Below are 25,326 nucleotides of genomic sequence, written 5' to 3'. Positions count from 1 at the left end.
GGCTGAGTAGCGCGATCAGCTGGACTGTCACTGAGGTTACCCGCGGCCACCGCTGCATCCAGGTAACCTCAGTGACAGCTCAGCCGATCGCGCGGCTGTCTTCATTAGCTGCGTGGAGGTGACCGGAGCGGCTGTGTATTATGCAGCTCCTGTCACCTGCATGCAGCAGAGCTGGATGCGACGCTGGAGGAACGTGGATTACGCCGGACAAGGAGGGCTTTGTTGTGGGTAATAAATTGGTAATGAGGGAATTTGTTAGTGTTTTTTATTTCTAATAAAGGATTTTTCGGGTGTGTGTGTTTTTTAACTGTAATTTACAGATTAATCATGGAAGGTATCTCGGTCAGACGCCTGACATGATTAATCTAGGACTTATTGGCAGCTATGGGCTGCCAATAAGTCCTTATTACCCCGATTTGCCAATGCAACAGGGCAAATCGGGAAGAGCCGGGTACAGTCCCAGAACTGTCGCATCTAATGTATGCGGCAATTCTGAGCAGCGCTGGCTGATATTGTTAGGCTGGGGGGCTCCCCATAACGTGGGGCTACCCATCCTGAGAATACCAGCCTTCAGCCTTATGGCTTTATCTGGCTGGTATTAAAATAGGGGGGACCTCACGCCGGATTTTTTAATTATTTATTTATTTATTTTACTGCACAGTATAGACACGCCCACCGGCTGCTGTGATTGGGTGCAGTGAGACACCTGTCACTCAGCGTGGGGGCGTGTCTCACTGCAACCAATCATAGGCGCCTGTGGGCGGGGAAAAGCTGGGAATACGAGATTGTTTAATGAGCGGCCGGCTTTTTCAAAAAAGGAAAAGCCGCTGGAGCAGTGTGAATGCCGTGCAGAGCCGGGGATCGGGGATCGTTGAGTATGAGAGAGGGGGGGAAACTTCAGTCACTCGGGGGATTAGCGGTCACCGGTGAATCCTTCACAGGTGACCGCTAATCATGACGCTACACAGACAGAGCCGCGTGGTCGCTGTAAAGTCCCCTTTACACACTGAGACTTTGCTGCACAGCGGGAAACAAAAGGAACAAAGAATGGTCCTGAACGATTTCTAGCGATCACAACTTCACAGCAGAGGCCAGGTCGCTGATGTGTTTCACACACTGCAATGTCGCTGGGGAGGTCGCTGTAACGTCACAAAACCGGTGACGTTACAGCGATGTCGTTTGCGATGTTGCAGTGTGTAAAGCCACCTTTAGTGCCTTTCATGTGGCACTAAGGGGTGCTTAGCCTTGTATTTAGCCAATAAATAAAGAATTAATAAAAAAAAAAACGACGTGAGGTCCCCCTTATCTTTTGTAGCCAGCTAGGGTAAAGCAGACGGCTGCAGCCTGCAGACCACAGCTGGCAGCTTCACCTTGGCTGGTAATCCAAAACAGAGGGCACCCCACGCTGTTATTTAAAATTAAATAAATAATTAAAAACAAAAAACGTGGGGTCCCCCCCAAATTGGATCACCAGCCAAGGTAAAGCGGACAGCTGTGGTCTGTTATTCTCAGACTAGGGAGGTCCACCGTTATTGGACACTCCCCAGCCTAAAAATAGCAGGCTACAGCTGCCCCAGAAGTGGCGCATCCATTGGACGTGCCAATCCTGGCGCTTTGCCCCAGCTCATCCCGCGCCCTGGTGCGTTGGCAAACGGGGTAATATATGGGGTTGATGCCAGATGTGTAATGTCACCTGGCATCAAGCCCTGGGGTTGGTGAGGTCAGGCGTCTATCAGATACCCGACATCACCAACCCAGTCAGTAAGAAATAAAAAATAGACAACCAAAAAATTTTTATTTGAAAAAAACACTCCCCACATTCCCTCTTTCAACAATTTATTGACAAGAACAATCAAATCCGGGTCCGGCGTAATCCAATAAGGGTGTCGCACGGCGATCCATACCATAGTCAATGAGACTCCCAGTCAATGAAGAACAAAATGTTCCCCATTGGCTGGGAGAGCCGTGCAGTGACCTGAGCTAACATCAATAGGTCAGCCCAGGTCACTGCAGGGGATGCCGAGCGCTGCCGTCAGGAGGTTAGATGAGTTCATTACCTGCAGTAACGATCTCCTGCTCTCCTGACGTCAGCGCTGTCACTGACTTCTATGCCCGCCGCGTTCTACGCAGTATCGCGAGAGCCCGTGACGTCACTGCTAGTGACAGTCTCGAGCCGCCCGCGAGACGGGCAGAGAAGGCAGTGACCGCGGTGACGTCAGGAGGCAGGAGATCGTTACTGCAGGTAATTATGTCATCTAATGTAACCTGCAGCTACATGTGCAGAGAGCAGGGAGCCGCACACACTGGGCGCTGGCTCCCTGCTCTCCTAGCTACAGTACACATCGGGTTAATTAACCCGATGTGTACTGCAGCTACATGTGCACAGAGCAGGAGCCGGCGCTGGCAGCGAGAGCGGCGGAGGCTGGTAACTAAGGTAAATATCGGGTAACCACCTTGGTTACCCGATGTTTACCTTGGTTACAGCTTTCCGCAGCTGCCTGATGCCGGCTCCTGCTGGCTTCATTTCGTCGCTCTCTCGCTGTCACACACAGCGATCTGTGCGTCACAGCGGGAGAGCGTCAGTGTCCCGCTCCCTGCCAGCCCCGCGGCGTGAGAAGCTGCAGATACTGCGGGCAGACACTGACATTGCAGTGCGGGCAGCTGCGGGGCTGGCAGGGAGCGGGACACAGACTGCACGGGCAGTGAAGAAGCGCTCGTCATCCCCGTGGATGCACGCACTGCAGGCTGAGAATGAGAGGCAGCTTATACTGCAGAGGGGGGCAAACACTGACAGGGGGGGGGCGGGGGTGGGTGAAATGGGGGGGGGGTGAACAGTTCCCAGGGCGTCAGGCAGTAAACATAATAAAGCGCTGGGGACACAGCGCTGGCAGTGTATCGGACAAAAAGTGTTCCTTGCCTTATTGAACTGGACACTGACTCGGCTGCAATTCAGGGCGCACGTAGCTGGGCACAGGAGGCGGAGGAGGGAGACTACGGCGTGTGTGGGAGGTTGTGGGTGGAGTACGGGGTGCGGGGGAATGTGTGGGAGGGGGCAGGGAACGGGGGCGTTTACTCCAAACACTGTACAGCCCAGCAGGGAGGCGACATGCTGTCCCAGATTTGCATGTCAACATGGCCCTGCCCATGTAGACGTGCAAAGGCCGGAAGCAGCAAAATCGCGGCAGGAGGGGTCACATGACCGCTCTGAGCCGGGGGAGAGGGGCTGACAGCGGGGCAGGTAAGTGGTCTCTATCTACTTACCTGCCCCAATGTAGCCCAATAGTGTAATAATGAAAAAAAGTCAAAAGAAGCCGGATAACCCCTTTAACTACACAATACTATACATCTATACATCTATACAGCTATACAGCTATACATATATAGTATTGTGTAGTTAATGTATGATTTTTGTTATATATGTGTGTGTGTGTGTGTGTGTGTGTGTGTATGTAATATATATATTTATATGTGTGTTTAGATATATATATATATATATATATATATATATATATATATATATATATATATATATATATATATATATATATATATATATAATATTAGATAGATAGATAGTATTGTGTAGTGAATGTATGATTTTTGTTGTGTGTGTGTGTGTATATGTAATTTTATATATATATATCAATATTATATAGATGTTGTTGCGTGTAGTTACCAAGTATTTGTGTAGGGCGCTGTACATGTTCTGGGTGTTGTCTGGGTGTGGCAGGGGGTGAGAGCGGTGTTGTTTGTGTGTTGCGTTGTTTGTAGAGCGCTGTGTGTCTGTAGCGTTGTGTGTGTGTGTGTTGCGCGGTTTGTGTTGGTGTGTGTGTTTTGGGGGGAGGTATGTTTTGTGCAATGTGTGTGTTGTGCGGTATGTGAGTATATTTGTGTGTGCCGCGGTGTTTGTGTGTTGGGTGTGTGCGGCGTTGTCTGTGTGTGGGGGTGTCTGTGTAGGGCAGTGTTTGTGGTTCCCTGTGTGTGTGTGTGTGTTTGTGTGTTGGGTGTGTGTTTTGGGGGGAGGTGTGCACCCCCCATCGTGCTCCATCCCCCATGCTGCGCACCCCCCATGCTGCTCCATCCCCCATGCTGCGCACCCCCCATCGTGCTCATCCCCCATCGTGCTCAATCCCCCATGCTGCGCACCCCCCATCGTGCTCCATCCCCCATGCTGCGCACCCCCCATCGTGCTCCATCCCCCATGCTGCGCACCCCCCATTGTGCTCCATCCCCCATGCTGTGCACGGGGGGCACGGCGGGCGGTCCCAGCAGCTGTGCTGCACGCCGTGCTCCTCTGCCGACACTCACAGATCCGATCGCATACACTCTCACACACACACACACACACACACACACACACACACACACACACACACACTCTCACACCAGAACACACTCACACACATCCTATCGCATACACGCACATACACTGACGATATCGTACATACGCGCTCACACTCACAACATCCGGAGATACCACATGCTTCCGGCCATGTGATCCTCCGGCAGGTCCTGGAAGGTCACTGCACGCACAGTATCGCTGCCGAGAAGCAAGCGATATCACGGGATGTTGTGAGTGTGTGGATGCGATCTGATATGTGTGTGTGTGTGTGTCTGTCTGTCTGTTCTTATATGTGTGTGTGTGTGTTCCACCGCTGCAGGACCTTGATGCGCTCACCTGGGAGCCGGTGTACGCTGGTAACAATGCTACAATATTACTCGATGTGTTCCATGGTTACCAACGTACCCCGCTCGCACAGGAGCCCACACCAGCGTACGCCGGCGTACGCTGATGTGGGCTCCCGGGGGTACAGCACTGACCTGGGAGTCGGTTCGGGGAATGCGTGCGGGGGGTGGGGCCAGAGCAAGCGTGCAATGCGTGAGGGGGCGGGGCGTGGCAGAGTTGCCAATGCGTGCAGGTGGCCGGGGCGAGAGGCCAATCCGTGCGAGGGGGCGGAGGCGAGGCGAGCGGCCAATCCGTGCGGGGGGGCGGGGCCATGGCGAGCCCAGCGGCCAACTGTTTCTCACCGTAAGGACACAATTTTGGAGCAAGACAGACAGACAGACAGAATAAGGCAATTATATATATATAGATTCCTTTTTTATAGTGTTCATTATGTGGGTGTAATAATGTGACAGTTCTATAGCTCAGGCATTTCCAGATGTGATTAATATCAAATATGACAAAAGTACAAAATCAAATAAATAACGTCAAAATGTTTCACCATTAAAATTTGCATTTGTTTACTTTGTTTTTACCCTTTTTTTTTATTACTTTTTGTTTTCTTTAGTGTTTTGTTTTTTGGTTTTTTTTCTTAATCTCAACACGTGATTTCAGTACTCGGTAGTCTGATCACTGGTCTAATCCACTGCAATACTAGTGTGTTTCAATGCATTAGATCTCTTAGGCTTATGGTTTATGCACACCTCCGTGCAAATAGGTCTGACATTCAGACCACAATGTATGGACTGGCCGAGGCTCTCCTGACTCAAGTGTCACAGCCTCATGGAGATATATCGAGCTGTCATGGTCCAGTCGGGAGACCTGTTGCCTGTCTGTGCATTGTGGTTTGAGATCGGACAGATTTTCGTGGACATCTAACACTGGCAGAGGAGAACTGTTGGACCTAATGACAATACCTGGCAGACTGAGATCACCAGGGGGGTTGGGGGTGCTGATAGGATGAGAGAGTTAGCCTTCTAAATACTGCTGTTGCTATTGACTACAGCATCAAGAAGGTTAAACAGCAAGGAATGGTGCTGGCACAGGCTTTGGCTGTGGCCTATAGGAGCTCGGTTCCCAACTAAGCCTAACTCCCAGTGCTGATGGTAAGGGCGCATATGCTGTGCCTATGTGATCACCATGAAGAAAAATACAGTCCATGGTTTTGGGCTGCACTAACTGAAATGTAGATCCTTGATCCAATAATATAAAGGAGCAGTTTTTATTCCACAATGCGTTTTCCCGCTGGACTGGCGTCTTTCTCTGTACAAAACCAACTGTACTTTTTTACACTTGAGAGACGCCAGTCCAGCGTGAAAATGCGTTGTGGAATAAAAACTGCTCCTTTATATTATTGGATAAAGGGTCTTCATTTCGGTTAGCTCATCCCAAAACAGAAAATGTCTTCTTTCACACACCATGATGGAGTTCATCCCTCAGCCAGGGAGCAGCTGCAACCGCGGAAGATCTTTTATAGAAGTTGTGCCTACACCGCTCACTCAGATGACACAGAATACCTGGCTCTAGTATATCTTTCCTCAATACCACCCCGCTTCTCCTCTCTGCAAGACCCTCCACTGGCTCCCAATCGTCTATCGTATCCAATTCAAACTACTAACCCTGACCTACAAAGCTATCCATAATCTGTCTCCTCCATATATCTCTGAACTAATCTCTCGCTACACTCCAAAACGTAACCTCCGGTCCTCCCAAGATCTCCTTCTCTCCTCCTCTCTCATTCGCTCCTCATGCAACCGACTCCAAGACTTCTCCCGAGCATCCCCAGTCTCCTGGAACTCACTGCCTCAACACATCAGACTATCTACTACACTTGCAAACTTCAAACGGACTCTGAAAACTCATCTGTTCAGAAATGCCTATAATCTACAATGACGCCACTGCCCCACCATCGTGCGGAGCTGCCGCCCCACCACCGTGCGGAGCTGCCGCCCCACCACCGTGCGGAGCTGCCGCCCCACCACCGTGCGGAGCTGCCGCCCCACCACCGTGCGGAGCTGCCGCCCCACCACCGTGCGAAGCTGCCGCCCCACCACCGTGCGGAGCTGCCGCCCCACCACCGTGCGGAGCTGCCGCCCCACCACCGTGCGGAGCTGCCGCCCCACCACCGTGCGGAGCTGCCGCCCCACCTACACCCCACCTACTGTCTCCTCCCCAAAATCCTTTAGGATGTAAGCCCGCAAGGGCAGGGCCCTCTTCCCTCTGTACCAGTCTGTCTATTGTAACTTGTATATGTATTCTGTATGTAACCCCCTCATGTACAGCACCATGGAATCAATGGTGCTCTATAAATAAACAATAATAATAATAATAATAATAATAATGAAGGTATCACCCTATGGTCTGGTACGCTCTGAATTCCTACAGTCTTTGTCATCGTGATCACCATGACGTACCTGTATATCTTATTGTGGGAACACTTTCACCATTAGTACGTACAGGTTTGTCAAATGTTTGGAACGGGTTAATTAATGACAATTACTGACAGGAATCCTTAAAAGTGCCAAAATAAAGAACACAAGTGAAATACACTTCCTAAAGGGACACGAGATTTAAAAAAACCCCAAAAATTTAGAAGTCCGCAACCTCAAATTGTCTTTCATTTATTTTTTTTCACTGTAGATTACATCTGATATGTATGAAGCAGACCTTGAAAAAGCCTTAATACTAAGCAAGCTGGAATACGAAGAACTGAAAAAGGTACATTATGTATGTGGCATTATATAGAATAGCAAGACATGCACTACGCTATTGCAAAAAAAACAACAAAAAAAACAATTAGCTTCATATTTTATATTATAGACACAAATGGACTTTTTTCAGAAAACTTAGAAGCACAAAGATCATACACTTTTTGTTAGCAGGTCAAAAGGGTTAGCACATCATTGAGTTTTAGAAGGACACATGCCAGGGGAGCAGTGTACTCCTGATGATTGCAACTTGGCCATTGTAGGTCAACTGGCCCGAACTATGCACTTACATACTACAATCACAGGCACCTTTGTCTCTAAAAAATCGAGGAGCAGAGAGGCACTGAAGCAGATACCGCGAGCTTCAGACAAGTGCCTACAAGCTCTATTGCCAGAGCTGCGCTTCTTGCTTAGGAGCGCATCACCTCTGATGGGCTGCAAAGGTGGTCTGGTAAACTATAGAATTAAAATTCCCGCCATGTTTAAGAACAAAGTATTTTTAATAGGCTGCTTATTTTTAAATATTTTACCAATTTACAATAACTTGTGAATAACACTTTAAGACAGTGCTGGGTTCCGAAAACTGTCAAATGAAGGGTGCAGGCTGCCTAACCATATTGTAAGGCCCACTTCTATAAGCAAATCTAACAAAACAAATGTGCAATTTTGACTAATGAGAATGATGAAAGAAGACTGCAAACTCATGATTGTGAGCCCTCTGTGTTCTTGAGGAAAGCACTTTCACATCTACTATTGACAGGCTGCTGTATATTAATAGGAATTGTTATGTGAAAGGCATAAGGCGTCATGAATCGTGATGAGCGGGCACTACCATGCTCGGGTGCTCAGTACTCATAACGAGCAGTTAGACGCTTGGTTTGGTGCGACTCGAGTTACTGAGTATAATGGAAGTCAATGGAAAACTCAAGCATTTTACTGGGAAATCTTCCGGAAAAATGCTTGTGTTTCCCATTCAAATCAAAAAAGGTACATAGCGCCTCTGTTAGGAGTCTCGACACAGAAAATAGCCAGATATCCCTCCGGGAAGGACCTAGCCAAGGAGTGGCTCTTTTTAGGAGACCACCGTAACCACCATATTAAGTGTCCCTTTTAGTCAATATCCAGCTCTTGACGAGTTTAATGATATGACAAGGGATATACCAAGGCCAGGTATCCATCCACAGACAGCTGTTTCGGGGTATTGCCCCTCATCCGTGTGGAGTAGGATTCAGGCCAGGTGGGAACAATGCCTAGTAGACCAGCCAGACAAATGCGTTTCCTATTGACTTCCATTATACTCTGATACTTGAATGTCAGTTGCTTGTTATGGTAATGCTCCCTCATCACTAGTCATGAATACTGTGATGTGAGACACTCGTGCCTGATTAAGTGTATTTGGCTCTGACATATCTGTGTATGACAGAGGAGAATTTCATGAATTAGGCTATGTGCCCACGGGGACAGTGTCCTGCGGCTATATCCGCAAGACATTCCGCAGGTGCTCCCAGGAAACAGCACCACAACTTTTGTCTGTTTCCATGCTGCGGAATGTCCTGCGGATATGGTGCGGGCATTCTGCATTGAGGATACAGTTCCATGGCTTCGGCACTGCATCCTCAATGCAGAACAAGTGCTGCAGTGATCGGGGGAGTTCATACTTACCTCCATCATGCAGCACCTCAGTTTCCGGCAGCCGGGTCACTCTCTCAGCGTCTGAAGGAGAAGGTGGGCGGGCCTGAACTAGCTCCGGCTGTCACATGACCGGAGCTCGTGCAGGCTCCGCCCACCTCTTCCTTCCTGTACCTGGATTCACCGCGCTCCTGTACACCGGACGGAGAAAGTGACTCCGGTGAGGCAGGTAAGTATATGGGACCCTGCGGAGAAATCCGCAACAATAATTGACATGCTGCAGATTTTTCCGCGCGAAAATCCGCACGATTTCCCAAATGCCATAGAAATGGCTGTGGAGTAGCTGTGCTGCAGATTTCTGGAAAATCCGCGGCTTTTCCGCGAGAAATCCGCTGCAAAATCCGCGCATTTTCCGCAGCGTGGGCACATAGCCTTATACTGCAGCAGAGGCTTTCCGCACAGTGGTAGAGCTTTCACTGTAGGATCTCAAGGGTAAGGGCAGGGTATTTAGGAATTAGTTCAACCACAAACTATTATGCCTGTTTTTGTTTTTTGTTTTTTGTTTTTTTTAAGGAAAATGTTGGTAGAGAAAATGTATCACCTCCGTCAAAAAGAGTAAATAAAAAGGATAAGCGGAAGAACCAACAAGGGAAGGACAAGCCTCACACAGTGTCGCTCAAAGACTTCCAGGCAGAAGGTGAGCGTTTTATCTATAGTGTTATTACTAGTAATGTGACAGAATGCAGATATGAGCAAAGGAAAGGCTTCAATGACCCATTCATACTTCTATAGTAGGCTAGAATGGTAGATGGTTTATTTTCTACTTTTCTATTATTTTTATTTTTTTGCCTTTTCCTCCAGAAGACATTGCTTTTTTGGCAGGATAAGTGGAAGTTTTGAATTAGCACCATTCATCTTTCCATGTAATATATTGGATAAATTCCAAATGGGATGAAATGGTGAATAAAAAAACCAAGTCCACTATTTATTTTTTTTTCGTGTTTTGTTTTTATGAATTTCGTTGTGCTGAAAAAATATGACAATATAATGCTTACGGTCAGTAGGCCTACATTGATACCAAAGTTTGATTTATTTAACATTGCAAAAGGAAGTAATGGAGTTATGGAAATTGCAGGAGGGATAGACTTGTTACTGATATGCAAATATTGGAAAAAATGGAAACAAAAATTTAAAACAATCTCGACTTACTCAGTATTAAGTATATGAGCCCCACACACAGACAAGCCCACAATTGAACACCTTGTTATGTTATCAATGAGGTTGTTGTCTAAGGGTATGTGCACACGTTGCTTTTTTTTCCGCGCGGAAAAAAACGCACCCTCTGGCAGAGGGGAGAATTGTAAACAATGCTTTTTGAGAAACAACGCATCGAAAACGCATGCGTTTTTCATGCGTTTTTCATGCGTTTTTTTAGGTGCGTTTTTTAAGACTTGTCAGTGTTAATAAAGTTGGTTGAACACAGACCTTTGGAAAAAAAAACCTGTGATGTCATTTCCTTCTCCACATTCTGTTTGGATAAATGGGAGGGCTTGGAATGGAAGGAGCACCATTTGAATTTTGGAAAAGTTGAAATAAACTTCGCGCACCAAGCCCCTTAGGTACCTATACGTCAGAAAACCCCCACAAGTGACCCCATTTTGGAATCTGCACCCATCAAGGATTTTATTCAGGAGTATATTAAGCATTTTGAATCCACAGCTACTTCACCCAAAATGTTGCTGTAGCAACAATATTCTCACTTTTAGGCCCGTTTCACACGTCAGTGAAAAACACTGACGTTTTTCACTGGCGTGTAAAACACGCACATGTCCCTCCGTGTGCCGTGAATCACGACACACATGGGTTGTCTAAGTGCAATCCGGGCTCCGTTCTCCGTGGCCCGTGATTGCACTTAGAGATTAACTCACCTGCACCCGCTCCCGCTCTCCATGGTGCTGATCGCTCCCGCGGTGCAGCATCCGGCCGGCGCTGACCCCCGCAGCAGCTGCTTCCGGGTCGGCTGTGTCGTGCATCATGAATATGCGCGACAATAATGAGCCGGCTCAGAAGCAGCAGGCTGCACGGGCTGCAGAGGACATCGCTACATCGCTTGACGCCGGGTGAGTTAAAATAATTTTTATTTTAAAAGCACGTTTTTTTCTGGCACGTGTTTCACGGATCACACCACTGCGTGGTCCGTGGAACATCAGTGATGCCAGAAAAAAATGGACATGTCTCCGTGTGGCAATCACGCACACGCGGGTACGCCGCACGGAGACACGTGCAGTGAAAAATCACTGACGTGTGAGCAGACCCATTCATTACAATGGGTCTGCGTATGTCAGTGATTCTGGTACGTTTAAAAAAAAGCACAAACGTACCAGAATCACTGACGTGTGAAAGGGGCCTAAGGCTATGTGGCCATGATCCAGCGACACGGCGTCTAGTACACAGTGTCGGCCTTCCTGCAGCTGCCCATGCCCACGATTTGGGTTCAGGCTGCTGTGGAGCTCTATGCTACCTGCAGAGAACACTCGTCTCCGCAGCATAAATTGACATGCTGAGGCTCGGGAAGCCACGCTACCGGTCAGTTTATGCTGCGGAGAAAAGAAGCACAGTGGGCATGGGATCTCCAAAAATTCTTCCACTGTGCTTCTACTGCACAACGCAAGTGTTATGGACGCAGGGAAAACACTCTGCGCCCATAACGCTGCAAACCCTGATTGTGGACACACAGCCTAAAAAGCTTCAATGGATGAAGGGATGTCAAATATATAGAACGTCCCACCCCCGCCTGCATATTCTAAGCTGGCACCTTTAGTACCTTTCATGTGACACTAAAGGGTGCCTAGCTTAGTATTTATCCAATAAAAAAAAAAAATAAAAAAATGAAAAAAATGGCGTGGGGTCCCCCCTATTTTTGATAGCCAGTCTGGGTAAAGCAGACAGCTGTAGCCTGCAAACCACAGCTGGCAGCTTCATCTTGGCTGGTGATCAATTTGGAGGGCTCCCCAGGCTTTTTTTTTTTTTATTTATAAATAAAGAATAAAAAAAAAAAATAACGTGGGGTCCCCCCAAATTAGATCACCAGCCAAGGTGAAGCTGACAGCTGGGGTCTGGTATTCTCAGGGTGGGAAGAGCCATGGTTATTGGACTCTTCCCAGCCTAAAAATAGCAGGCTGCAGCCGCCCCAGAAGTGGCGCATCCATTAGATGCGCCAATCCTGGCGCTTCGCCCCAACTCATCCCGCGCCCTGGTGCGTTGGCTAACGGGGTAATAAATGGGGTTGATACCAGATGTGTAATGTCACCTGGCATCAAGCCCAGCAATTAGTGATGTCACGGCGTCTATCAGACACCCGACATAACTAATTGACAGTAAACAAAAGCAAAAAAAGACAACAAAAAATTTTTTATTAGAAAAAACACTCCCCAAATCATTCCCTTGTTCTCCAATTTAATAAAAAAAAATGGGTCCGCAGAAATCCATATGGATGTCCCACGTCGCCTCTGGACCTTCTAGAATATGGGGGCACGTTCAGGGAACGTATCCCCCATTTTCTAGGAGGGCAGACCCTCCATTTGAGGAGAGTGGGTGCAAAAATCTGCACCCACTCTCCCCGGGTCACAGCTGCAGAGTGCGAGCAGCCAGCACAGCTCACACTGAACACAGTGCTGGCTGTCAGGTGCTCTGCTCATGTGACCGGCCAGCGTGCACTGAAGGAGGAGGGGGCCCGCGGGGGATCAGCGCTGCGACCGGACAGGTATGTATGACACCGGGGGGAATAGGGGTGAACGGGCAGGGCCTGGGTGCATTTTTCTGTCGCATGGCACAAGGCACATGCGACAGATAACATAGGAGCAGGGCGGCCGGTGCGCTACTGTGCGCGCGGCCATGTTGGATTTTCGGGAGGGGGGTCGGGGACTCGGGGGTCGGGGCGGGCACTTTGGCGACACCGGGGGCTTTGCCAGGAAGTGAGGTCAACAGGAAGGCTCTTGACCTCACTTCCAGGTAAATGCCTGCGTTCTGGCGTGCCGACAAAGGCCGCGGACCGCAACAAAAAAGCAGGTCCATGCGGTGTAGCTGCGTTCTGACCCCACATCATTGATTTCAATGGGGGAGAGAACGCAGCCACAACGCACAAAAGAAGTGACATGCTGCTTTTCTTTCCGCACCGATTTTTGGCATCCAAAACGCTGCGGAAGGAAACGCAGCATGTGCACTGATTTTTCAGCTTTCCCATACACTTTGCTGGGAAAGCTGAACGCATGCAATTTGCCACTGAAACGCTGCGGTTCAAAACGCAGCGTTTCCGCGGTAAAAAACGCAACGTGTGCACACAGCCTAAGAAATTTTCTGCCATGTTGATGGACTTGGGCACAGGTATCAGCAGGCAAAAATGAAAGCGTAAAACAAAAAAAAAAATGCCCAAACTTTAACCCCTTCAGCCCCAAGCCTATTTTGACCCTAAAGACCAGGCCATTTTTTGCAATTCTGACCAGTGTCACTTTATGAGGTTATAACTCTGGAACGCTTCAGCGGATCCCGGTGATTCTGAGATTGTTTGTTTTTTCGTGACATATTGGGCTTCATGTTAGTGGTAAATTTAGGCCGATATTTTTTGCATTTCTTTGTGAAAAAAACGGAAATTTCGCGAAAAATTTGAAAATTTTGTAATTTTCAAACTTTGAATTTTTATGCTCTAAAACCAACGAGACATATGACACAAAATAATTAATAAATAACATTTCCCACATGTCTATTTTACATCAGAACAATTTTGGGGAAAAAAAAAAAAAAATTTAAGGAAGTTATAGGGGTTCAAAGTTTATGAGCAATTTCTCATTTTTACAACAAAATTTACAAAGCCACTTTTTTTAGGGACCACATCACATTTGAAGCAATTTTGAAAGGTCTACATGACACAGAACACCCAAAAGTGACACCATTCCAAAAACTGCACCCCTCAGGCTACTCAAAACCACATTCAAGAAGGTTATTAACCCTTCAGGTGCTTCACAGTAACTAAAGCAATGTGTGAGGAAAAAATGAACATTTTACTTTTTGCAACAAAAATGTTAATTTAGCCTCAAATATTGCATATTCACAAGGGTAGCAGGATTAAATGAACCCCCAAAATTTGTTGGGCAATTTCTACTGAACACGCAGATACCTCATATGTGGCGAAAAACCACTGTTTGGGCGCACGGCAGGACTCGGAAGGGAAGGAGCGCCATTTGACTTTTTTGAACAGAAAATTAGCTGGAATAGTTAGCCGCACCATGTTGCTTTTGGAGAGCCCCTGAGGTGCCGAAACAGTGGAGCTCCCCCACATGTGACCCCATTTTGGAAACTAGACCCCTCATGGAATTTATCTAGATGTTTATTGAGCACATTAAGCCTCTGGGGGCTTCACAAAAGTTAATAGAGTTGAGCCGTGAAAATAAAAAAAAAATTTTTTACCACAAAATTGTTACTTCAACCAGGTAGCTTTTTTTTTCACAAGGGTATCAGGAAAAATTGCACCATAAAATGTATTGTGCAATTTCTCCTGAGTACGCAGATACCTCATATGTGGTGGAACTCAAATGTTTGGGCGCACAGCAGGGCTCGGAAGGCAAGGAGCGTCATTTGATGTTTCAAACGCAAAATTGTCTGGGATAATTAGCGTATTCCATGCTGTTTGGAGACCCCCTGAGGTGCCGAAACAGTGGATGCAGGAGCGGCAGAGGATGGGGGGAGGGGGCGGGTGGGGGGGATGGGTGGGAAGGGGAGTGGGAGGTGAGATTGGGGATAGTTACCCTACAGGATGGATCTAGGCAGCTGGATCACAGGAGATGAAGGAGGCAGCAGATCGGGGAGGGTGAGAGGTGGGGGAGGGAGCGCAGCGCAGATCACGGAGGAGACAGGTGAGCAGAGCACAGATCACGGAGGAGACAGGTGAGCAGAGCACAGATCACGGGGGTGAGAGGTGAGGGAGAGCGGACAGCAGATCACGGGGGTGACAGGTGAGGGATCACGGGGTGACAGGTGAGGGAGCACAGATCGTGGGGGTGAGAGGTGAGAGAGCGCAGATCACGGGGAGACAGGTGAGCAGAGCGCAGATCACGGGGGTGAGAGGTGGAGGGAGAGTGGACAGCAGATCACGGGGGTGACAGGGGAGGGAGCACAGATCACGGCGGTGACAGGGGAGGGAGCGCACATCACGGCGGTGACAGGGGAGGGAGCGCACATCACGGCGGTGACAGGGGAGGGAGCGCACATCACGGCGGTGACAGGGGAGGGAGCGCACATCACGGCGGTGACAGGGGAGGGAGCGCAGATCACGGCGGTGACAGGGGAGGGAGCGCAGATCACGGCGGTGACAGGGGAGGGAGCGCACATCACGGCGGTGACAGGGGAGGGAGCGCACATCACGGCGGTGACAGGGGAGGGGGCGGGTAGCTGACCACGGGGGTGAGAGGTGGGGGGAGCGTGCAGCACATCACGTAGGGGAAGGGGCGAGCAGCACATCACGGAGGGGAGGGGGCGAGCAGCACATCACGGAGGGGAGGGGGCGAGCAGCACATCACGGAGGGGAGGGGGCGAGCAGCACATCACGGAGGGGAGGGGGCGAGCAGCACATCACGGAGGGGAGGGGGCGAGCAGCACATCACGGAGGGGAGGGGGCGAGCAGCACATCACGGAGGGGAGGGGGCGAGCAGCACATCACGGAGGGGAGGGGGCGGGCAGCACATCACGAGGGGGAGGGGCCGGGCAGCAGATCGGAGGGAGCGGTGGCACTATGACAGATGGAGGAGGACAGGGTGCACGATCCTCATGGAATTTATCTAGATGTTTATTGAGCACTTTGAGCCTCTGGGGGCTTCACAAAAGTTAATAGAGTTGAGCCGTGAAAATAAAAAAAAACTTTTTTACCACAAAATTGTTACTTCAACCAGGTAGCTTTTTTTTCACAAGGGTATCAGGAAAAATTGCACCATAAAATGTATTGTGCAATTTCTCCTGAGTACGCAGATACCTCATATGTGGTGGAACTCAAATGTTTGGGCGCACAGCAGGGCTCGGAAGGCAAGGAGCGTCATTTGACGTTTCAAACGCAAAATTGTCTGGGATAATTAGCGTATTCCATGCTGTTTGGAGACCCCCTGAGGTGCCGAAACAGTGGAGCTCCCCCACATGTGACCCCATTTTGGAAACTAGACCCCCATGGCATAGAAAAAAAAAACAGCGGAAGATGGGGGGGGAGGCAGATGGGGCAGCAGCAGATGGAGGGGCAGCGGCATATAAAGGGAGCATCTGTGATTGTGAGACGGCGGCTGGGATAGGGTGGGGGCGGATGGGAGAGGGCGCAGTGGATGCAGGAGCGGCAGAGGATGGGGGGAGGGGGCGGGTGGGGGGGATGGGTGGGAAGGGGAGTGGGAGGTGAGATTGGGGATAGTTACCCTACAGGATGGATCTAGGCAGCTGGATCACAGGAGATGAAGGAGGCAGCAGATCGGGGAGGGTGAGAGGTGGGGGAGGGAGCGCAGCGCAGATCACGGAGGAGACAGGTGAGCAGAGCACAGATCACGGAGGAGACAGGTGAGCAGAGCACAGATCACGGGGGTGAGAGGTGAGGGAGAGCGGACAGCAGATCACGGGGGTGACAGGTGAGGGAGCACAGATCACGGGGTGACAGGTGAGGGAGCACAGATCATGGGGGTGAGAGGTGAGCAGAGCGCAGATCACGGGGGTGAGAGGTGGAGGGAGAGTGGACAGCAGATCACGGGGGTGACAGGGGAGGGAGCACAGATCATGGGGGTGACAGGGGAGGGAGCACAGATCACGGCGGTCTCATAACAACATGGGACCGGAGCTTGTCGCCCTGCCATTGCACTGTGTACGCTCAGTGTGCTGGCATGCTGCAGGGACAAGTGAAGCTGATGGGGGCGGTCACCGGCAACAGGTCCACTGTGATTAGAGAAATCGGTCACAAGGCCGATCTCTCCAATCAGAGCAGTGGAGCTGGGGGAGGGTGATCCAGTGAGGTCACCCAGCTCCTGCCAATGGCCAGTGCTACAGCTGCACTGGCCAGGGCTGGATTTCAATGTTTCAGTCATTTTAAATGGCTGGAACATTACAGTGGCTGTGATTGGTTGAGCGGCGTTCGTCAGCCAATCACAGCCTCCGTAGGTCCGGGGAGGAGGCACCACCCCTCCTAAGGTCAGGAACAGGTCCCCTCCTCCCCGAATCTGCGGTTTTTGTTAACATATTGCAGTCACCGGAGGGTCCGGTGCCGCGATTCCGCCATGACGGAAAGATCCGTCCTTGGTCGTTAAGGCCCAGGGCACAAGGACGGATCTTTCCGTCCATGGTCGTGAAGGGGTTAAAGGCAACCTTTCACCAGGTTTTTCCTTTATGAGCTGTGGCCACCCCCAGTGAGCTATTTCAGCATTCCAAAATACTGTATATAAGAGCCCAGGCTGCTCTGTATAACATAAAAAAAAATTATAATGCTCTCCTAGGGGGTGGTCCGGTCCGATGGGTCGCTTACTCTCGGTCCGGCGCCTTCTCTCTGCTGTAATCGCGGTCCTACGTCATCCACACAGGCCAGCATTTAGGTCCTGCGCAAGCACACTTTGATCCGCACTGTTAAGCGCAGATCAAATTATTGTACTATGCATGCACGGGCGGTCTTATTATTAATAATAATAATAATAATTTTATAGCGCCAACATATTCTGCAGCACTTTACAATTTAGAGGGGACATGTACAAACAATATGAAGTAACAAAATTCAGATACCAAGAGGAATGAGGGTCCTGCTCGTAAGCTTACAGTCTGAGGAAATAGGGGAGGCACAAGAGGTAAATGGGGGAGACAAGCTTGTCATATGTTCCAGCAATCGATTTTAAAAGGGGATTCAAAACCAGCTGCGTGGATCGGTCACCAGACAGAATTTACACAAGTACAGAGTGTAAAAAATGTACATGAAGAGGAAAGAACCAGAAGAAGGACAAGGGGAAAAGAATTGGAAGTAAATTTTATGAAGGGCAGAATGAGACTAGATTAGATGAGGGAGGTGAGGTGATAGTCTTGTGTAAAGAAATGTGTTTTTACGGCCCACTTAAAGGTGTGAATGTTGGGAATTAATCGAATTGTTCTTGGTAGTGTGTTCCAGAGCATAGGCGCAGCTCATGAGAAATCTTGAAGACTATAGTGGGAGGTTCGAATTATTGAGGATGTCAGTTTTGGGTCATTAGCAAAATGGAGGGCACGGGTGGGGTGATAGCCAGAGATGAGGGAGGTGATGTAGGGCGATGCAGAACTGTTGACCTTTCTTCGTGCCTCCGCTTTACAGTAGTTTGATCTGCCCACAGCAGGACAGATCAAAGTGCGCCTGCGCAGAACCGCAATACCGGCCTGTGTGTATGACGTAAGATGTGTCATCCATACGAGGCTTAGAACAAGGAGCAAGGAGGACCATGATTGCAAAAGATGGAGGAGGCGCCAGCCCGAGAGCAGCGACACTCATCGCACCAGACCATCCCTTAGGTGAGTGTTATAAAGGTGTTTTTTATGTTTTACAGTGAAGCCTCGGCTCTCATATACAGCATTATGGGCACACACTCTACACTAAGCAGCCCTGTAAGTGACACACTGCTGGAATCAGGATCTCTGTCCTTACATTATGCTGTTCTCAGATTAGGTGACAAAATCCTGGTGACAGATTCCCTTTAACCTTCGTTAGGCTGCATAATGGATGCAAAAATATCTCGACCCCCTTATCTCGGAAGGGGGTGGAGATATTTTATTGAAATTTGGCCAATATATTCTGGACCAAAACTGCAGAGATGTCACGAAATTTCAGCCCTCTACGGCTTTTCTAAAAAAAAAGTTATTGCAATTTTAAAACGGAATAGTTACAATTGTACCTATTCAGCCGGACAAAGGATAAGGCAGAAAGACAAACGCAACAACTGAATTCCGCTGTAGGAAAGGCTGGCAAAGCTTCACAAAGGAGGAAACCCAGTGTTTTGTGATGTTCAGGGCTTCCAGACTTCAGGCAGTCATTGCCTGCAAAGTATTCTCGACAAAGTATTAAAAATGAACATATTTATAATAAAGTAATTTTTGTCCAATTACTTTCAAGTCCCTGAAATGAGGAGGCTTTGTAGAAAAAAGGGTTGCAATTTCTAATGGTTTTTGTCCTAAGGGTTTACAATGTAAAGTAGTCAATGTACAGCTTGTATAAGTGTAAATTTGGTGTGCCCTCTAAATAACACAACACACAGACATTAAGGTCTAAACCATTGGAACAGCTATTTTCCCTTCCTAGTGTCATGTGACTCTTTAGTCTTATAAGACCTTGGTTGTGAATGAGGAGCAGGTGTGTTAAATTTGGTGTTATCGTTCGCACACTCTATCATATTGGTCACTGGCAGTTCAGCATGGCATCTCATGGCAAAGAATTATCTGAGTGTGTCTTACCTACAGTCAAGCATGGTGGTGGGAGTGTCATGGTTTTGGGCTGCATGGGTGCTGCCGATTGTGAGGAGTTAAAGCTCATTTAGGGAACCATGAATGCCAAAATGTGCTGTGACATATTGAAACAGCTTGATCTGAAAATTAGGCCACATACTGACCCCAAACACAACTCCAAGACGACCACTGTCTTGCTAAAGAAACTGAGTAAAGGGGCTGGACAGGTCAAGCAAGTCTCCAGACCTAAACCTTATTGAGCATCTGTGGGACATTTGCAAACAGAAAGTGGAGGAGCACAAGGTCTCCAACAACCTCCTGCTCTGTGATGTCATCATGGAGGATGGAAGAGGAGTCAAGAGGCCTCTGTGAGGCTCTAGTGAACTCTATGCCCAAGAGAGTTGACAGTGCTTGAAAGTAATAGTGACCCACATAAAATATTGACACTTTGTGCACAATCTGGGTACTTTTACTTAGGGGTGTACTCACTTTTTGTTGCCAGTGGTTTAGACAATAATGGCTGTGTGTTGTGTTATTTAGAGGGCACACCAAATGTACAGTTATACAAGTTGTAGACTGATACAATGTAAAAGTTGTCAAAGTGTCAGATCTTCAGTGTTGTCCTATGAAAAGATATACTAATAAACTATTTTTTTAAAAAATGAGGTGTATTCACTTTTGTGATCTACTGTAGATATATACTACTTTGGGGTACATAGAATGTGGTTTATTTCTTATGTTTTTATTTACTGTTTACTGTAGGGGTGAAATAATTTTACATTTAAATAGATCTAGTTTTATGGATTCCAAAATATGACTTTTTTTTTTCATTATTTTTGAATTGAGAGAAGGGGTTGATTCAAAGTTTTTTTGGTTTTTTTTTTGTTTTCCATTGGAGATTTGTGCCTGTGTGACCATTTGCACTTTATACCTCAAACCACAGTATCGCAAGATGCCAGCCCAGACTGGGATTTGTGGGAGCACAAATATGGCAGTGATGGTGGCCTTCAGTAGGTCTCCCAGGTCTTATGGCAAGCCATAGGCACCCTATGAATGCATTGTAAGCATGATAGAGCTTTTTAAATGTTGCGTTCAATGATTGACACCGGCATTGAAATGGTTAAAAAGCAGTGCTTGTAGCTAGCTCCAATCTTTTAAGTTCGAGGCAGGTGCTGATTGAATAACACAGCCTACATCTGCCTTGTGTGGTGAGGGCTCACTTTCTATACACCCGTACCCGGCAGAGGTCGTACAGCGCGCCATCAGGATGGGGTTACTGATATAAGACAATACTGATAGTGACCTAATACTGACAGTGAGGGAAGGATCCAAGTAATAAAGACAAGATACGAATACATCAGATTAATTTATTTTGGTGTTTGATATTCATGACTTTTTTTTCTGTTTCCAGAACAGTCCACGAAAAAGCCAGAGGTAAGTGTATAATCTGTGCTTATTGTAACAATACACAGCTTTCGCTACATAATTTGTATTCATTTTTTTCACAATTTTGTCTATTTTCCTGCATTGCTTCTTCCTTAAGTTTTTACATACATTTTCAGTCAACCTTAATAGAGGCCATAATAGGTAGCGATTAAAAAAAAATAAATTACATATCTGTCATAACACTGAGGCGAAAAAAACAGTCCTTAGCATTATGACTCCTATGATCACCTCACACTGAACAGAGATCCAATAGGTGAATATATATATATATATATATATATATATATATATATATATATATATATATAATATATATATATTAGAAGGTGGCCCGATTCTAACACATCGGGTATTCTAGAATTTATTGTGTAGTTAATGTATGATTTATGTGTTTTTTATTTTATATATATATATATATATATATATATATATATATATATATATATATATATATATATATATATATATATATATAATATAATATAATATAATATAATATAATATAATTATACCGTATTTTCTTCATCGTCCCTATGGGAGACCCAGACCATGGGGTGTATAGCTTCTGCCTCCGGAGGACACACAAAGTACTACACTAAAAAGTGTAGCTCCTCCCTCCGAGCATATACACCCCCTGGATAACCAAATATAGCCAGTTCAATGCTTTGTGTTCAGGAGGCACACATCCACACATGCATTCTCATCTGATTTTTGATTTTAAAGAGTTTGAAGAAAAGTGGGTCCAAGCCTGGACCCCCGGCATGTCCCTTCTCACCCCACTGTGTCGGCGGTGTTGTTAAGGTTGATTTCAGGGCTGGAGCCTTACATGCCGCGCTCCTTCACCATCCCTCGGGCTCTGGCTTGAAGTGGGAGCCAGCACGGTTCTCACTGCCTTGCAGGAGACCGGTCTCCATCCGCAGCCCTTTCAGGATCCTGCCGGACGGAGCACTCATCCCTCAGGGAACCTGGCCCTGCGTCTCACAAGCTAAGTATTGAGACGTTATTGTCGGGGGGGGGGGGTCCCTTGCACTTTAATGTTGGGGAGAGTGTGTTATTTAACCTTTGTGACATTTCCGGCCGGTTCTCTGGTTTTCACCAGAGAACTGCGCCGAGGGTGCCTGCGCGCCGGCCGCATTGTAAAATTTAGGCCCCGGCTTCGCCTGAGGCCTAGTTTCGTTTTCACTGCCCCTGCATGTCAGTCATGCAAGGGGACAGTGCGGCACCGGCTGTTCGGCACAGGGGAGGACACTCCTCTCTGAGGAGATGTTTCCCTCCCCTGTATATCTCCTTGGCCCTCCGGATCCCGCTCTTTCACTAAGCCCCGCCCCCTCTCCTCGCTCCGGCGCCATTTTATCAGCGTTCTCACACTGATCGGCGCTGGCTGCAGCATCTCTGCTAATCTGTCTGGGGGTCCGAGCTGTGGGATCCGGAGGGCACACAAACGGTCTGGTAAGCCACAACCTCCGGTTGTGGACCTTCTTATACACTCTCTGGGGGTCATTCTGGCAGAGCCCCCACCTCAGCAGCATGTCTCACACTAGGAGCAAGGCTGCAAGGCTGTACTCCATATGCACTGCATGTAAGCTCGTACTGCCTGAACCGAGCACATATCCACATTGTGATGCCTGCTCTAACATGGTGGTGCCTCAGCCTGGAGTCTCCCCAGTGGTCCCTCCGGCTGCTCCGGCCCCGGTGGCTGAACCCCCGGCTTGGGTAGAATCCTTCTCTAGGTCAATCTCCCAGTCCTTTGCCAACTCCATGGGAGAGTTGTCCCGGACTCTGCTGAGCATGCATCAGCCCCCTTCTCAGGGCGCCTCTGCTGCTTCGGCTCGCTCTCCAGAGCTCACAGAGGATTCTTCATCTGCTCCCAGACCCCATCCTCCTAAAAGGAGACGCAGGGTCCCCTCTCCTTCCTCGTCCCGCGGCTCTGATTCACGAGCTGACTCGCAGGACGAGGAGGATGTCTTTTCTAGGGGCTCGGACGCTACCTCCATGTGCCCCATTGATCTGACCGAGGGTGACGCAGATGTTAGTGATTTGATTGCATCCATTAATTCTGTACTGGATCTCAATCCGCCAGTATCAGAGGAGCAACTCTCTCTGGCAGAAAAGCACCAGTTTACCTTGCCTAAGAGAACAAGGAGTGTGTTCTTTAACCACTCCAGTTTTCAGGCCACTGTGACCAAGCCCAGGGCCTGTCCTGACAAACGCTTCCCAAAATGTGGTTCTGATGACCGTTTTCCTTTTCCACCAGAGGTGGTCAAGGAGTGGGCTCACTCACCAAAGGTAGACCCTCCGGTGTGTAGACTCTCAGCCCGGACAGTTGTGTCAGTGGCTGATGGCACCTCACTTAAGGATCCCACTGACCGCCAGGTTGACCTTCTGGCCAAATCTGTATATGAGGCGGCAGGGGCCTCGTTCTCCCCATCTTTTGCAGCAGTGTGGGCTCAAAGCCATCTCTGCTTCTCTAGAGGAGATGCATTCCCTCGCCAGGGAATCTATGCCTGAAATGGTTGCCTTAACTTCCCAGGCTTCAGCCTTTTCAGCCTACGCAATGTCTGCCATGCTGGAGGCTTCTCACCGCACTGCGGTGGCTTCGGCTAATTCCCTCGCTATCCGCAGGATCTTGTGGCTTCGAGAGTGGAAGGCAGACGCTTCTTCAAAGAAGTACCTTGCTGGGCTCCCATTTGCTGGGTTATTAACAATAGAATACAGAAATGCATGATATTTGTTAATTATTAGAAATGACTGAAGTCACCATAACATATATTAATAAAGAAATTTGACCTAGTCTTATATTCATTGCGATCATAAATAAAAAGGCAAGATGCACAATAATGTTTTGCAAAAATACAAAAATATTTTTATTTTTAATTGCATACGTGATTAGAGAGAACATACACAAACAAAAAGTGAATTAAAATCAACACAACAAACAAGATGGACGGTGTGGTAGGTAGGGGGCTTTTCTTATAGTAATTCATAATATAAGAACTTCCAACAATCAAGGGTATGAGATTCTCTCTGTAATGGATATTAATTAAAGAACTCAAATAATGGTTTAGAGAGAGTCATAGTCCTATATTAATAATGAATATATATAGCCGTTATTGCAATATAGCAAAATCAACCTTACATATTTGCATACAGATAAAGCAGATGGAAAATCAGTTACAAAGTCATAATATCACTATGTAAGAGTTAATCAATAATAGATCTGATATGCCATCTGCCTATGGTACTAATAAAGGCTATCGCAGAGAGCAGATAAATAGTTCAAGACAAAGTAGTTCTACAAAATATAGCAGTGGCCGTCATATAAGATATACCGGGTTAATTAATATGTCCTGTGCCAGGTGTATCTACAGCAATTAGCATAAAATAACAAATAGACCAATATATCCCTTGCCATATATCACTTGAATATATATAGCCATTATTGCAGTATAGCAAAATTAACCCTATATATTTACATGCAAATGAAGCAGATGGAAAATTAGTTACAAAGTCACAATATCACCATGTAAGAGTTAATCAATAGTAGGTCTGATATGCCATCTGCCAATAGTACTAATGAAGGCCACCACAGAGAACAGATAGTTCAGAACAAAGTAGTTCTACAGAATACAGCAGTGGCCGTCATATAAAATATACAGGGTTAATTAATATATCCTGTGCCAGGTGTATCTACAGCAATTAGTATAAGATAACAGATAAACCAATATATCACTTGTAAGAAGTACTAATCAAAGCTGCCGTGAAAAGCAGTGTAGATTTAAGGATTAAATAATCCCATAAGACACAGCAGCAACTTAACTTGCAGTTAGTAGTATAGATACAGTTATCTGTTATCTTATGCTAATTGCTGTATCTATACTACTAACTGCAAGTTAAGTTGCTGCTGTGTCTTATGGGATTATTTAATCCTTAAATCTACACTGCTTTTCACGGCAGCTTTGATTAGTACTTCTTACAAGTGATATATTGGTTTATCTGTTATCTTATACTAATTGCTGTAGATACACCTGGCACAGGATATATTAATTAACCCTGTATATTTTATATGACGGCCACTGCTGTATTCTGTAGAACTACTTTGTTCTGAACTATCTATCTGTTCTCTGTGGTGGCCTTCATTAGTACTATTGGCAGATGGCATATCAGACCTACTATTGATTAACTCTTACATGGTGATATTGTGACTTTGTAACTAATTTTCCATCTGCTTCATTTGCATGTAAATATATAGGGTTAATTTTGCTATACTGCAATAATGGCTATATATATTCAAGTGATATATGGCAAGGGATATATTGGTCTATTTGTTATTTTATGCTAATTGCTGTAGATACACCT

General features: G+C 47.3%; 1 protein-coding gene across 1 annotated transcript in view; it reads left to right on the top strand.

Annotated features, from left to right (window-relative positions):
• The window catches only part of GKAP1 (G kinase anchoring protein 1), a 142,857-nt gene that overhangs the window by 56,519 nt on the left and 61,012 nt on the right, over window positions 1-25,326 (top strand). Inside the window, exons 5-7 of the mRNA XM_075340390.1 lie at window positions 7,364-7,441; window positions 9,634-9,757; window positions 20,936-20,958. Coding sequence (XP_075196505.1) covers window positions 7,364-7,441; window positions 9,634-9,757; window positions 20,936-20,958 — 225 coding nt within the window. The remainder of the gene's footprint in view (window positions 1-7,363; window positions 7,442-9,633; window positions 9,758-20,935; window positions 20,959-25,326) is intronic.

This window comes from Anomaloglossus baeobatrachus, chromosome 1 (genome assembly GCF_048569485.1).
Source record: "Anomaloglossus baeobatrachus isolate aAnoBae1 chromosome 1, aAnoBae1.hap1, whole genome shotgun sequence".
Classification (NCBI taxonomy): Eukaryota; Metazoa; Chordata; class Amphibia; order Anura; family Aromobatidae; genus Anomaloglossus; species Anomaloglossus baeobatrachus.
The sequence above is the reverse complement of the archived record's forward strand: the minus strand, read 5'-3'. Positions and strand labels throughout refer to the sequence as shown.